At 66.6% G+C, this 14,320-nt stretch overlaps 1 protein-coding gene across 3 annotated transcripts in view; it reads left to right on the forward strand.

The window, feature by feature from the left end:
* Positions 1-14,320, forward strand: part of CACNA1B (calcium voltage-gated channel subunit alpha1 B) — a gene marked incomplete at its 5' end in the record, with an annotated part of 110,781 nt that overhangs the window by 68,251 nt on the left and 28,210 nt on the right. For all 3 annotated transcript variants that reach the window (XM_079789606.1, XM_079789604.1, XM_079789605.1), the window contains 11 exons: positions 2,670-2,793; positions 3,196-3,325; positions 3,554-3,613; positions 3,874-3,980; positions 6,151-6,247; positions 7,544-7,704; positions 9,959-10,096; positions 12,452-12,653; positions 12,868-13,032; positions 13,287-13,397; positions 13,734-13,817. In XM_079789606.1, coding sequence (XP_079645732.1) covers positions 2,670-2,793; positions 3,196-3,325; positions 3,554-3,613; positions 3,874-3,980; positions 6,151-6,247; positions 7,544-7,704; positions 9,959-10,096; positions 12,452-12,653; positions 12,868-13,032; positions 13,287-13,397; positions 13,734-13,817 — 1,379 coding nt within the window. The remainder of the gene's footprint in view (positions 1-2,669; positions 2,794-3,195; positions 3,326-3,553; positions 3,614-3,873; positions 3,981-6,150; positions 6,248-7,543; positions 7,705-9,958; positions 10,097-12,451; positions 12,654-12,867; positions 13,033-13,286; positions 13,398-13,733; positions 13,818-14,320) is intronic.

Below are 14,320 nucleotides of genomic sequence, written 5' to 3' on the forward strand. Positions count from 1 at the left end.
TTGCTCGTTTGCTCCTGTTAACCTGGCTCCTGGGAACGTGGTTATCGGTCCAGCCGGGGAACTGGGAAGAGTGGATGGGAGATTATTCTCCGCTCCACAGTGGCTTTCTTGGAGACTTACTTAGAGCTGCTTCTGGCTTAGCATATGGTCAGCATTTGTGAATGTTCCAGGAGCTTAAAGGGAACGTGTTTTCTTTAACCTTGGGAACACGGGCTTTTCATATTTGTCTTCTAAGCCATTTCCCAGTTGCGCTGCTGAATAGCCAAGCCGCACCACGTCTGCCTGGCTGACGGGATCAGGAGCGAGGGCATTGGAAGCCTCTCGGTGGGCTGTCAGCTCCGTTGAGCCGCGCGTTTATTGATGGCTGGAGTTCTTGTGAGCAGTCTGAAACGTGCAGATGGGAGCAGAAAGCCGGTACCGGACCGAGGGCTGTTTCTCCACGGTCGTCATGGCATTTCTGACGTCTTTCAGGGGGCTTTTCTTTCACTTTCTCTTTAAACACTAAGACGCGCGCTTGCCTCCGTGCTTTGAGCGTCTTCATTGGGAGAAATGGTGTCTCAGGAGCCGGCCTGTCGTCGTGTGGAGCCGCTCGAGCTCTCGGAGCCGTGTTCTGCCGAGAACGTTCCCCGAGCTTCTCGCTTTTTCGTGAGCCTGGCTCAGGGTCACACTCCCGCCTTTGGACGTGCAGCCTTCGCTCCGTGTCTGCCAGGCTTGTCTCCCGTCCAGTCCTGGAGCGGTGCCTGTAGAGGCCGGTCACCGGCAGGTCGTGGCCGCGTCAGGCCGCTCAGCTGCCCTGTGACGACTCATCTTCTTGGATTTGCTTCATCCCCGTAGGTTTGACACGTTCCATCTTCTGAGCTTTTCCTTCTCCTTCAGGTTCATATCGAACAACTGCTTGTTTATTTGTCCGTCACCACTTGGTTCCTCTCCTACAGTTTAGAAGCGATGGCTTCTGTCCGGCTTTTAGTGGTCGCCCTCCGCTCCCGCCCTGGGTGGCAGCTGAGGGGGTTTGTGTCCCCCCACCCCCCAGCAGCAGCTCCGCTCTTCCCCCCCGGGCCCGGCTCCCAGCCTCTCGCGGAGACACAGTCCTCTTCGCTTGCTAGACCAGGGCTCTAGACGGTTTCTCGGCTCCCTTGGCACGGGCTCTCAGACCTTCCTCTGGTGCCGCTGGGTCCCCCGCCCCCCCCCCCCCCAGGCGGCACGCGCTCAGGCTGGTCCAGGCGTCGCCGAGGAAAAGCCGCCCCGCCTCGTAGGAGGACCAGGGTGAAGAGCCAGCGATGAAGAGCTCTGCCACTTTAAGCAGAAGCAACAGACACAGAGCCGAGAACAAGCCTGCCGACAGCAGCGCACGCACTCTGTGGGCTCCTGCGGGCCGCGGGAGACCTCCCTTCCCCCCTCTCCCCCCACTCCCTCTGCACGTCCCTCTGGTCCTGTCCCGCGTCCCCACACCATCACCCTCCTCCTCCTCCTCCTCCTCCTCCAGCGCTGCTCTGTGCGGGACAGTCAGCAAACAGCCTCGGGAAAGGCAGGGTGGCCCCTTGGCTCCCCCCACACCCCCCGAGGGGTGGCGCTTGCAGTTCTGTCGTGTTGACGGGTCCAGCGCCTGGAAACCTTGCTGTGTGTTCGCTCCGCTTGGTAGCGGTTCACCGGGAAGGACCAGGTGTTCTAAGCTTCTCGGCCCCGGGCCATTGGCACGCCCGGTCAGTTGTACGGAATTTTATTGCTTGTTTTTTAAGACAGATTTTTAAAATGTCCTCGCATATTTGTCTTTAGTTATTGTCTGTTCCTCTTCTCAGAACCCTCAGAGCCGCTGTGCTGTGGCTCCGCTGCTGCCGCTGGGGACCTTACTGCTCTGTGTTGGGAGGTTTCACTCCAAGTCCCTCAGCCGGGCTGAGGGCTGACGGAGCCCGAACACGGGCCGCAGGCCTGCGAGTGGCCCGGCCCTTCCGAGAGCAGAGGCCGCCCTTCTGCACGGGTTGAGGGGCCTCACCTGGGTCGGGGGGGCGGGGGTGATCTGCGTTTGCTCCGCAGAAGCTCAGGGCGTCGGGTCTGGGCTCCCCGCAGCCCCGCTGAGGGGCAGCCGACAGGAAGCCTCATCCAGTGCCCCACCCCCCACCCCCGGCTGCTCGCTCTCGGTTTCCCGCTCCGTGACGTGTTAGTTATGTCAAGTCCCTTTTCCTTCGTTGGTGACCTGCGTCCAGCCATGGGCATCGCCGAGCTGGGGAAGAGTGTTGCCCACGGGATGGGATGTACATGAGGGTGGGCGCACACTGAGGTGGGAACAGCACGAGGCGTGGGCGACGGAATCTGCGTGGCCATTTAACTCCGAGCAGCCTGATGTGTGGGAACCGACCTGAGGAGGCGGTGCTGGGTCAGGCTGGTCTGGGAGGGGCCTGAGAGAGAAGCCCAGGCAGTGAGCCGACCAGCAGGGTCAGGAGGGGTCTGTGGTCCGGGACCACCGAGGTCCCACAGAGGCACTCGGGGGCCCCCGTGCCGGCTCGGCCTGGCCGTCCTCATGCCCGTGGTCAGCCCGGGGCTGCAGGGAGCTGGGCTCTCAGCCACACGCCTTTCCCTGGTCATGGAGCCAGGACAGCACCGGCCGCCCCGGTGAGACCTGTGTGGTGTGGGCAGTGCGCCATACCCCTCACCTGGCGGCCCCTTCCTTGCAGGTGGCAACGTGGACCTGGAGAGCCAGGCGGAGGGGAAGGAGGTGGAGGCCGATGGCGTGATGCGGAGCGGCCCCCGGCCCATCGTCCCCTACAGCTCCATGTTCTGTCTCAGCCCCACCAACCTGTGAGTCCCCCCCACACACACTTGTGCCATGCTGCTCGCCCACGGCCCGTGACCCACATGCACATGACCGCTAGGTGCTGGGTATGCCCGGCGGGTGACGTGACAGCCTGGGGGCTCCGTCTGGTCACCCGGGTCGGCCTCACTGTACCCCAGAGGGGCCTCCTCACCTCCAGGGGACTGTCCGGCTGTGCTGCGGTGTCACCAGCTTCCGAGTCTCCCATCGTCCTGCTCAGCCTGTGCCCTGTGTTCAGTGCCCCCTCCCCCATCGGACAGCAGCGCTCCGCCCACTGCGTGCAGCCGCCCCCTCTGGGCCCAGCCCCCGCCCTCGTAGCCCAGCTTCCTGCCGGAGAGACCAAGCAGGCGGCAGGGAGGGGCCCCGGCTGAGCCCCACTTTGCCCCCAGGCTCCGGCGCCTCTGCCACTCCATCGTGACCATGCGGTACTTCGAGATGGTCATCCTCGTGGTCATCGCGCTGAGCAGCATCGCCCTGGCCGCCGAGGACCCCGTGCGCGCAGACTCGCCCCGGAACAACGTGAGCTGCGGGGGTGCAGGGGCGGCAGGAAGAGGGCAGCTGGGCCAGGACGGAGTGGGCGCAGGGGCTGTGCTAGCGTATCTCCCCAGGACCTCGGCCACGGGCCCCGGCTGACGCGTTGTCCGCCCCGAGGTTGAGGTCGAGGTCGAGGTCGAGGTCGGGGGGACCCGGAGCCCCAGGACGCCCAGCTGCGCGGCTGGCCTCCTGAGAGCGCTCCTCTGGCGGCAGGTCCTGAAGTACATGGACTACATCTTCACGGGCGTCTTCACCTTCGAGATGGTGATAAAGGTGAGGGACCCAGCCGCCCCTCGGGGACTCGCACTGCCCCCCCCCCCACACACACGTGGGGACTCGGGGGCGTCGCTCACTACAGACTCCGCGCAGCGCCAGCCAGCCGGGGAGAGCGCCCTGCACTCCTGACCAGGGTCCCCGCTTTCCGAACGTGGGGCTGGGGGACGTGACCTGGGCCCCCTCCCCCGCCCCGAGGCTCTGGGCCTGCCCTGCCCTTTCCCTGAAGTAACCGCCCGAACTGCTCTGCTTCCCTGAAGATGATCGACCTGGGGCTGCTGCTGCACCCGGGGGCCTACTTCCGGGACCTGTGGAACATTCTGGACTTCATTGTGGTCAGTGGGGCCCTGGTGGCGTTTGCCTTCTCGTAAGTACCCACGTCTGCAGCCCCCAGATGCGCGGTGGGGTGGAGGGGGGCTGGCCTCCGGCTGCCCGTAGCTCCGTCCTTCTGCTCGGCCTGGGCTGTGGGGGAGGACCTCCAGCCGGTGCGTCCCCGACGCCGCCTCTGGCTGGTCTGCTCTCGGCTCCTGGGTGCTGGTGGGCGCCGTCCCTGGGGTCCAGGCCCTTTTCTCTGGTTCCCAGCGAGTGAGGCTCAGCCTGGGGCGGAGGCAAGTGTGGGGCTGGGTGGGGCCGGGGTCCCAGGGCGAGTGGTGGCAGGAGATGCGGAGACAGGACGACCCGCAGGTGCCGGGGGCGGGTCCTCCTCTGGCCCGGCCAGGCCTCCTCACTGACTCTCTTCTCTTTGTCTCCTTGGTGCCGGACTCCCTGTTGTAGGAGCTTCATGGGGTAATGCCTCCCCCTGTCCCCTCACACCACCCACATCTCAGCTGCCCTCGGGCGCGTCATATGCTCACCTTGCTCACCCCGTCATACGCTCACCTCATCAGCTCACCTCCACTCCGGGCTGCATGCTGCCGGAGCCACGTGCCCAGGCGATGCCCACCTGGCCTGGGCGGAGCCCTGGGGGCTGGGTGGGGCGGTCCTCCGTGGGGTTCAGGAGCACGTGTCCCAAGTGAGTGTAGGAGGCCGGGAACGAGACCCCGCGGGCGGCTCCGCAGGGGCTGCCTGTGACCAGGTGGGGCCGATTCCCCGTCTGTTCTCTGGAGGCTCAGCCTCCTCCTTGCCCTGCAGGCCTGCCCCCCGCCACCCGGCACTCCCTCCTGGGGCCTTACCTGCCTCTCTCTGTGGAGGAGGGCACAGCTCGGCCAGTGTTGGGGAAACTTGGAGTGAGAGGGAGGGGCAGCCCCAGAGGGAGAGCAGGCAGCCTCTGCCTCAGAGCCTCCAGAGAGAGCTCCGTTTCCTAGGAAACAAGGGCAGGGCCCTCGCCTGCCCCCCCCAGGGGCCCCTCCCTGGCTGGCTCAGTGGGAGCTGCCAGGCTGGTTTGGGGAGGGTCAGGGTGTGGTGAGGGGAGGAGCTGGCAGCATGCAGAGGCCGGGACAGCCTGGGTTCAGGGGTGTTGATCTGCTTCCTGAACGCAGGCCCAGCGGGGTCCTGGGGGAGGGACTGGGAGGCTCTAGCTTGGCTGGAGCCTAAGGAGACTGGGGGCCCCGCTCCCCCGACACGCAGGTCCCCTGAGCCTCAGCCACTGCCCCACGCGGCCCCAGTGGGTGTGGCCTTGGCCCTGAGCTTCAGGGCAGCCCCAGAGGGACAGCTCCTGGGCCCTGCGGCCTGCGGAGCCCCGTCCCCTCTGAGGGCCTGGCCTGGTCTCCAAGGCCCTGGGCGCCTGGCCCGCCCTTCGCCTCCGCCTCCCCCCTCCCGGCTGCTTTCCTCATCTGAGCCGCTGTCTTCACTCTGTCTCCTGTGGCTCTTCGCCTCCCCTCTCCCCCCTCCCTCCTTCCCTCCGCCCCCCTTTCTTTTTTTAAAATATATTTTTATTGATTTCAGAGAGGGAGAGAAACATCAATGATGAGAGAATCATGGGTCAGCTGCCTCCTACACACCCCACACTGGGGATCAAGCCCGCAACCCGGGCATGTGCCCTGACTGGGCATTGAACCGGTCGATGCTGGCCCGGCCTGAGCCACGCTGGCCAGGCCTCCCTCTTTCTTTCTCTTCTCCTTGGTTTATCTCTTTTTCTACCCTCCTTTCCTCCCTCCCTCCAGGCTCCTCTCCCTTTCTGTCAGTCGTCCGCCACTTGCCATGTGGAGGATGTTCGACGGGGACAGACAGGCAGGGAGATCCGGGCTGTCCTGGGACCTCCTCTCGGAGAGGAAGCAGCCTTCGGGAGCCGGGGTGGCACCGTGCCCACTGGTCCCTGCGCTACCCTCTCCCCTCGCTCCCAGGGCCGCCTTGCAGGGGGCAGGGGCAGCTGGTGTGGGCCGGGCATGCCGGTGATGGAAGTGCTGGGAGAGCAGGTGCTTCCTGGCCCCCAGGTGCTGCTGACCTGGCCCTTGTCCACTCGAGGGGAGGCCTCTGTGGTGCCCATCAGGCCTCTGCCCTGAGGCCCAAGACAGACGCGGGGGGTGGCCCGGCCCAGGGGCTTCGTGGGGACGGCGCCGGGTGCCGCCTGCCGTCTGCATGTGCGCTTCTCCTTCCAGAGGGTCCAAAGGGAAGGACATCAACACCATCAAGTCCCTGCGGGTCCTGCGCGTCCTGCGGCCCCTCAAGACCATCAAGCGGCTGCCGAAGCTCAAGGTGAGAGCCGGGGGGCGTGAGGAGCATGGGGGCGCCTGTACGAGCGTGAGCATGCATGTGGGCTGTGCGTGCCAGGGCACATGCACGTCACATGTGTCCTGTGTGCATATACATGTGTGCACAAGGTGCATGCACGTGCATGTATGTATGTGCACACTGGCCACGTCCTGCGGCAGCTTCTGTGGGAGGTGGGGGTGAGCAGAGCTGAGGGGAGCCCCATGTGAGATTTGCTCAGACCATGCCATGTGGGGGGATGGGCCCTCTCCACTCTGACGCCCCATGAGAGCCATTCCCAGCAGTGCCCTGGGCTCCCGTCCTGTACCTGCGGAGCAGGCAGGGCCCTCGGCAGGGCTGCCGGGAGACAGGCAGGAGGCGGAGGGTGTTGGCGGGGCAGGCCCAGAGATGGTGCGGCTGAGGTGCCAGTGAAGGAGGGTGTTGGCGGGGCGGGGCCCAGAGATGGTGCGGCTGAGGTGCCGGTGAAGGAGGGTGTTGGCGGGGCGGGGCAGGCCCAGAGATGGTGCGGCTGAGGTGCCAGTGAAGGAGGGTGTTGGCGGGGCAGGGCAGGCCCAGAGATGGTGCGGCTGAGGTGCCGGTGAAGGAGGGTGTTGGCGGGGCGGGGCAGGCCCAGAGATGGTGCGGCTGAGGTGCCGGTGAAGGAGGGTGCTCTGTGCTTACAGTCCTCTCATCCCCCGAACCTGTGCGTAAGGTGTTGTGAGCAGCTTGGGGGTGCGAGCCCTGGGGAGACAGGCAGCATGGATTACGGGGCAGCTTGCCGAGAGCCTGTGGGAAGGGCGGGCTGGGAGGTGACGGAGGCAGCCAGAGGGGCTGTGTCGGGAGGTGCCGGGGACACTGCAGGTGGGCGCGGCGGCGTCTCGGGAGACGTGTGGACCGGCCCCTGCACACTAGGGCAGGGCGGGCTGTGGGCCCGACTCGGAGAGGCGGGGCTGGGGCCAGGCCAGCGGCAGGGAGCGCTGAGCTTCAGGTGTGGGAGCAGGACGGTCCCTGGGCCACAGAGCATGCCCACGTGCCGGGCCAGGCTGCCACAGCGCGGCTGCTTCTCTGCCTGCGTGTCCTGCCGACACCAGGAGGCCGGTCCCTCCCTTCCCCCTGGGCCAGCCCTGATGTGAGAGGTCAGCCACCTGCTCTGAGGCACCTGCCTCGTGACGCCTCTCCGGCCCCACCCGCCCACTTGACACGTCCGAGATGACCCCTCCCTCCCGAGGGGGGCCCATGGCAGGCAGCTGGCCGAGGTCCCGCCCGCCGGGCCAGGTGCTGAGCCTGCACCCCGCCCCCCAGGCCGTGTTCGACTGCGTGGTGAACTCGCTGAAGAACGTGCTCAACATCCTCATCGTCTACATGCTCTTCATGTTCATCTTCGCCGTCATCGCTGTGCAGCTGTTCAAGGGCAAGTTCTTCTACTGCACGGACGAGTCCAAGGAGCTGGAGCGGGACTGCAGGTGACGGGGGTGGGGGGCGCAGGGCCAGCGCAGGGGCAGCTGCGAGGGCTCGGGAGGGGCCGTGGGGCGCACCGCGGGTGGGGCGTGCACCTGTCCCTGGGCCACACGGGGCTCCAGGGTGGGGACCAGCAGGTGGGGTGCCAGGCTCTTCCTCCGCAGACATGCAGGGAGCTCCCGGGCACGGGGATGGCTGGAGGTTCTGCAAACCCCCGAGACCAGGCCAGACCCCAGGTCAGCGGGGCCCGCGGGGAGGCGCCCTCAGAAGTAGGGGAAGCGGGGTCGCTCCTGTGTGGGCGCCGAGCAGGGCCGCGCCAGCTCCCTCCTCGCCACAGCCACGGTCCCACTTGTCTGTGTGACTCCACCCTTGCTCACCCGCTACGGCGCGGGGCATGTGGTGGGCTCCCGCGTGCGGCCTGGCGGGCAGCGCTGGGACGCCTGCTCCCGGCCACGGCTCTGGGTCCCTCGGCCACGGACGCAGGGGGTGTGCACCCCACTTGTGGGCTGTGCGTGTGCTCGCCCGCACAGGTGCTGTGTAAACTCGCACTCCCCCTGTGACGTGGCCTGAGCCCACCCGCCATGCTGGCGGGCGTTTCGCTTGGACCTTCCTGGCGCGGGCACGGTGCGTCTCTGGGCTAGTTGGCATGTCCTCCTGTGGCTGCGCCTATGCCATCCTGTGCCTGTTTCCCTGTAGGGTTGTCTGTCTTTTCCTGGTTGGTTTGTGGGAGTTCTTTAACCCCTGGGTGGGACTCCCCTACCAGCTCTGGCTCTTGGCACGTTAAGGAGCATGTGGGTGGCGTGTGCCACACGGGCCGTGCCGTCTAGCGTGCGTTCCTGGTGTTCAGTGCTCAGCAGCCGGGTCGGGCGGCCTGGGCTCCCCCAGAAAGCCGTGTCTGCCTCTCACGTGGCCGCGGTTTGTCGGGGCTGACGCTGTTGCTGGGGGTGGGCGAGGGTGGGTTTTCCCGTCTGAGCAGCACCGTTCCCTCGAGAAGGCAGCCTCTCCCTGCCACGCGGGAGTCTGATCCCATTGAACGGCTGTCGGGGTGGAATTCGTGCCGTAGAGCTCACCCCTGCTGTGCACAAGGCCGCGGGTCAGGGTGTGCGCGGCGGGGGCACCCTCGCTCGGCCACTGGAGAGCGTTTCCTCCGCTAAAGCCCGCAGAGCCCTGGCTGCGTGAGTGCCTCCTGCCTCCCCACGGGCCCCGCCGCCCTGACCTGCGTGCTGTGTGTAGGTGTGCGTTCAGGACACGCTGTGGACATGCAGGCTCACGGGGTGGTCCCTGTGTTTCCGAGGCCGCCCCTGCTCTGCGGGTCCCGGCCCTTCTGGCTGGGCCACGTTTACCTCCTCACTCGCCTGGGGTGGCCGCCGGCTGTCCACCTTCGGTCACTGATCTGCTGGGAACGTGTGCGAGGGGGGGGGACAAGTTCTCACGTCCCCTGAGCAGGCACCGGCGAGGGGAGTGGCAGCGGGCCACGTGGCGGTTCCCTGCCAGGGTGGAGGGGTCTCCAGGTGGAGGGGTTTCCGAAGGAAACAGTTCAGTCCTCGCGCCGGCTGCGGGGTGGTGTCTGGCTCGGCCTGGCTCTCCCTGGGGATGAGTGCTCCTTGGCCTGTCTCCTTGGGGAAAGGTCTCCTCACACCCGGCGCCCATTCCATCCGCGTGCTTGTCGTCATGACGGGGGCGCCTCGGGCGGCACGGCTCCGCTGGATGCGTCCCGTGCACCAGTCGGGTGCGCCCAGGAGGCAGCTGCTCCATGCTCCTCCCTCCCTCCCTCCCTCGCTCCCTCCCTCTCCGAAGCCCATAGAAGAAAGAAAAGTAAAACGTGTGAGTGACCGCAGTGGGTGTTGACGTGCTCTAGAGACACTCCTGCTCAGAGCGCACTTTTCAGAGGCTTGTCCGTCCCGTGAGCCGATCTGTCTGTTGGGGCACAGAGCTCTGAGCTTTGGGGAGTCCTGTGCGTCTGGGTTTGTTGTTGCTGCTCGCGATGTTGGCGCCGTCCGTATCTAAGATCCATTTGCAAATCAGAGGCCCCGTGTTTCTCCCGGAGCGTTTCCGATGGGGCTCCGGGGCCAGGCCTTTGTCCGCTCGGAGTTGGTCTGAGTGAGGTGTGTGCCCGGGCCCCGCGTCAGGCTTCTGTGCGTGGACACGCACGGTCCCGGGCCACGCGTCGCAGAACCTGCTCTTGCTCCACGCAGCGGCCATTTCAGGAGCCGCTGCCTGCAGGTGCCCGGCTTTGACCTCCCCTCTGTCTGTCCCCAGGGGCCAGTACCTGGATTACGAGCGGGAGGAGGTGGAGGCCCAGCCGCGGCAGTGGAAGAAGTACGACTTCCACTACGACAACGTGCTCTGGGCGCTGCTCACGCTGTTCACCGTGTCCACGGGGGAAGGCTGGCCCATGTGAGTGCCGTGGCTGGCGGCCGTGCAGGCAGCGCGAGGGCGGGGCCTCTGGTTCCTCCGTGTGGGTCTCAGTCGCTCGGCAGGTGCCAGCGGGCGGGCTCTCCGTGTCTCCCTGTGCCGCCCTCAGGCTGCCAGAGGGGCCTTCACGTCCCGAGCACGAGTAGCAGGGCTTCCTCTGGGCCGGAACCCCTCAGAGCATAAACCTGCTGAGCCCTGGGCTCCTGACGCAGGGGAGCTGGCAAGTGGGTGGGCCGGGTGTGAGCAGGTGTGGGCTGGGTGTGAGCAGGTGTAGGCCGGGTGTGAGCAGGTGTGGGCCGGGTGTGAGCAGGTGTAGGCTGGGTGAGAGCAGGTGTAGGCTGGGTGTGAGCAGGTGTGGGCTGGGTGTGAGCAGGTGTGGGCCGGGTGTGAGCAGGTGTAGGCTGGGTGTGAGCAGGTGTGGGCTGGGTGTGAGCAGGTGTAGGCTGGGTGTGAGCAGGTGTAGGCTGGGTGTGAGCAGGTGTGGGCCGGGTGTGAGCAGGTGTGGGCCGGGTGTGAGCAGGTGTAGGCTGGGTGTGAGCAGGTGTGGGCTGGGTGTGAGCAGGTGGAGGCCAGGTGTGAGCAGGTGTAGGCTGGGTGAGAGCAGGTGTAGGCTGGGTGTGAGCAGGTGTGGGCTGGGTGTGAGCAGGTGTGGGCTGGGTGTGAGCAGGTGGAGGCCGGGTGTGAGCAGGTGTAGGCTGGGTGTGAGCAGGTGTGGGCTGGGTGTGAGCAGGTGTGGGCTGGGTGTGAGCAGGTGTAGGCTGGGTGTGGGCTGGGTGTGAGCAGGTGTAGGCTGGGTGTGAGCAGGTGTGGGCTGGGTGTGAGCAGGTGTGGGCTGGGTGTGAGCAGGTGTAGGCTGGGTGTGGGCTGGGTGTGAGCAGGTGTAGGCTGGGTGTGAGCAGGTGTAGGCTGGGTGTGGGCTGGGTGTGAGCAGGTGTAGGCTGGGTGTGAGCAGGTGTGGGCTGGGTGTGAGCAGGTGTGGGCTGGGTGTGAGCAGGTAGAGGCCGGGTGTGAGCAGGTGGAGGCTGGGTGTGAGCAGGTGTGGGCTGGGTGTGAGCAGGTGTGGGCTGGGTGTGAGCAGGTGTAGGCTGGGTGTGAGCAGGTGTGGGCTGGGTGTGAGCAGGTGTGGGCTGGGTGTGAGCAGGTGGAGGCCGGGTGTGAGCAGGTGTAGGCTGGGAGAGAGCAGGTGTGGGCTGGGTGTGAGCGGGTGTGGGTGGGAGAGGGCAGGTGGGCTGGGTGTGAGTAGGTGTGGGATGGGAGAGGGCAGGTGGGCTGGGTGTGGGCAGGTGTAGGCTGGGTGTGGGCTGGGTGTGAGCAGGTGTGGGCTGGGTGTGAGCAGGTGTGGGCTGGGTGTGAGCAGGTGTGGGCCGGGTGTGAGCAGGTGTAGGCCGGGTGTGAGCAGGTGTAGGCTGGGAGAGAGCAGGTGGGCTTGGTGTGAGCGGGTGTGGGCTGGGTGTGAGCAGGTGGAGGCCAGGTGTGAGCAGGTGTAGGCTGGGTGTAGGCTGGGAGAGAGCAGGTGTGGGCTGGGTGTGAGCGGGTGTGGGTGGGAGAGGGCAGGTGGGCCGGGTGTGAGCAGGTGTAGGCCGGGTGTGAGCAGGTGTGGGTGGGAGAGGGCAGGTGGGCTGGGTGTGAGCAGGTGTAGGATGGGAGAGGGCAGGTGGGCTGGGTGTGGGCAGGTGTAGGCTGGCTATGAGCAGGTGTAGGCTGGGAGAGAGCAGGTGTGGGCTGGGTGTGAGCGGGTGTGGGATGGGAGAGAGCAGGTGTAGGCTGGGTGTGGGCAGGTGTAGGCTGGGTATGAGCAGGTGTAGGCTGGGAGAGAGCAGGTGTGGGCTGGGAGAGAGCAGGTGTAGGCTGGGTGTGGGCAGGTGTAGGCTGGCTATGAGCAGGTGTAGGCTGGGAGAGAGCAGGTGTGGGCTGGGTGTGAGCGGGTGTGGGATGGGAGAGGGCAGGTGGGCTGGGTGTGAGCGGGTGTGGGTGGGAGAGGGCAGGTGGGCCGGGTGTGAGCAGGTGTAGGCCGGGTGTGAGCAGGTGTGGGTGGGAGAGGGCAGGTGGGCTGGGTGTGAGCGGGGTGAGCAGGTGTGAGTGGTGAGCGTGGAGGAGCAGCAGGCAGAACTGCCGGCCGCTCCCCTTCCTGGGACAGGAGCTCAGGCACGTGGAGCTGCCCTGGGAGGCCCTCCCGCAGCCCTGCACACACGGCCTGCTGGGAAGGTCGCCCACCTCCAGCCAGACGGCACCGTGGGCGGTGGCTCGGCCCACAGGGGGCAGCGCCATCTCTGGGCTCCTGAGGGCCTGCCTGGGAGGACGGCTCCCGGGGCCCTGACGCTGTCGCTGCCCGGCCAGGGTGCTGAAGCACTCGGTGGACGCCACCCACGAGGAGCAGGGCCCGAGCCCCGGGTACCGCATGGAGCTGTCCATCTTCTACGTGGTCTACTTCGTGGTCTTCCCCTTCTTCTTCGTCAACATCTTCGTGGCCTTGATCATCATCACCTTCCAGGAGCAGGGCGACAGGGCCATGTCCGCGTGCAGCCTGGAGAAGAACGAGGTGGGCGCACCTCCTGCAGCCTGCGCGGGGCAGGGGGGGGGAGGGGGGGGGAGGGGCGGCCCTCTGGCTCCTGCCTGCTCAGGGCAGGGAGGCTGGGGAGGTTGACTCCGCTGCCTCCTCGCACGGGCTGCCTGTGCGGGGAGGCGCCACGTGCGTGTGCCGTGGTGCTGCGTGGGTCCCCGCTGAGCTGTGGGCACGGCTTTGTCCCGAGCAGAGAGCTTGCATTGACTTCGCCATCAGCGCCAAGCCCCTGACGCGGTACATGCCTCAGAACAAGCAGTCTTTCCAGTACAAGACGTGGACGTTCGTGGTGTCGCCGCCCTTCGAGTACTTCATCATGGCCATGATCGCCCTCAACACCGTGGTGCTGATGATGAAGGTGCGTCCACGGGCGGGCCTCCCTCCACGCGGGGGCGGGAGCTGCAGGCACCGCCCGGTCCGCACAGGCGCCCGTCGGGCCTGTCACTGGCTGCAAGCTGAGACGGGAGAAGGTCTGGGAGGACGCGGGCGCGGGGAGGAGTGGCCGCGGGCTGGGCAGCTGCCTCCCGCCCCAGCACTGACGGGAGCCAGAGCGTCCCCGTCCGTCGTGGGCTTCGGGCAGCCGCGCCGTGGCCAACGCTCTCCTCCCGGCAGTTCTATGACGCGCCCTACGAGTACGAGCTGATGCTCAAGTGCCTGAACATCGTGTTCACGTCCATGTTCTCCATGGAGTGTGTGCTCAAGATCGTCGCCTTCGGGGTGCTGGTAGGCGTCGCTCCTCCTGGGCCGCGTTGTCCCAAGAGGGGCCCTGGGGGCTCCTCGTTTGGAGCTGGAACTTCCCGAGCCTCAGAGCGCAGACGACCCTGCGGGGGCCCCACTGCCCGAGTCTGTGCCCAGGCCAGCTCCGGGAGGCGGGGGGCCGGGTTCCCCTCGGGGCATGTGGCTCTCCGCCCTGCCCCTGCCCAGCCTGGTGTCTGCATGCCAGGCCTGCGCTGTCCCCGCTGGGGTGGCCCATCGTCCCCTGGCCCGTCCTGACTAGGCCCTCCTGGCGCCCCCCGGGCAGAGCCCCAGCCAGGGCACTGACTGCCCTTCTCTCTCTAGAACTACTTCCGAGACGCCTGGAACGTCTTCGACTTCGTCACCGTGCTGGGAAGTATCACTGACATTTTAGTCACGGAGATCGCGGTAAGTGCACCCCTGTCCCCAGGCGCTCCTTCCGAGGCGCTCCCCGGGGCGGCAGGACGCTCTCCACGGCGGAGCGGGGAGCAGGTGTCGCCCCAGCAAGTGCTCTTGGGTGAGGAGCCGTCCCCAGAACGTCTTCCGGTGGCGGCTCAGGTCACACCAGCAGGAGGACGAGAGCCCTGACCTGTGTGTGTCTGACGCGTGGCCCCCAAACTCAGAGCCAGGACGGGCTCAGGCTGTTGGAAGCCCGGGTGTGCTTTCCGTGGGAAACGAGACAGTGCCCAGCGCTGGCCCGTGCTGGGCGGACCGCTGAGGGCTGGGCCACGAAGCGCGTTTCTGAGCACGGCGCTCGGCGTTGGTGGAACAGCAGGTTCTCCGGGAGCTGACATGAGGCGGGGCTCTTGTAAGCGTGACTGCGTTGGAGAGAGCCGGGGGTGGGGCGAGGGGGAGGCGTGGAAGTGCCAGGTCTAGAACCCAAGACAGGCAGGTCTCAGACCCCAGGAGAG

Source organism: Cnephaeus nilssonii, assembly GCF_951640355.1.
Source record: "Cnephaeus nilssonii genome assembly, chromosome: 14".
Taxonomy (NCBI): Eukaryota; Metazoa; Chordata; class Mammalia; order Chiroptera; family Vespertilionidae; genus Cnephaeus; species Cnephaeus nilssonii.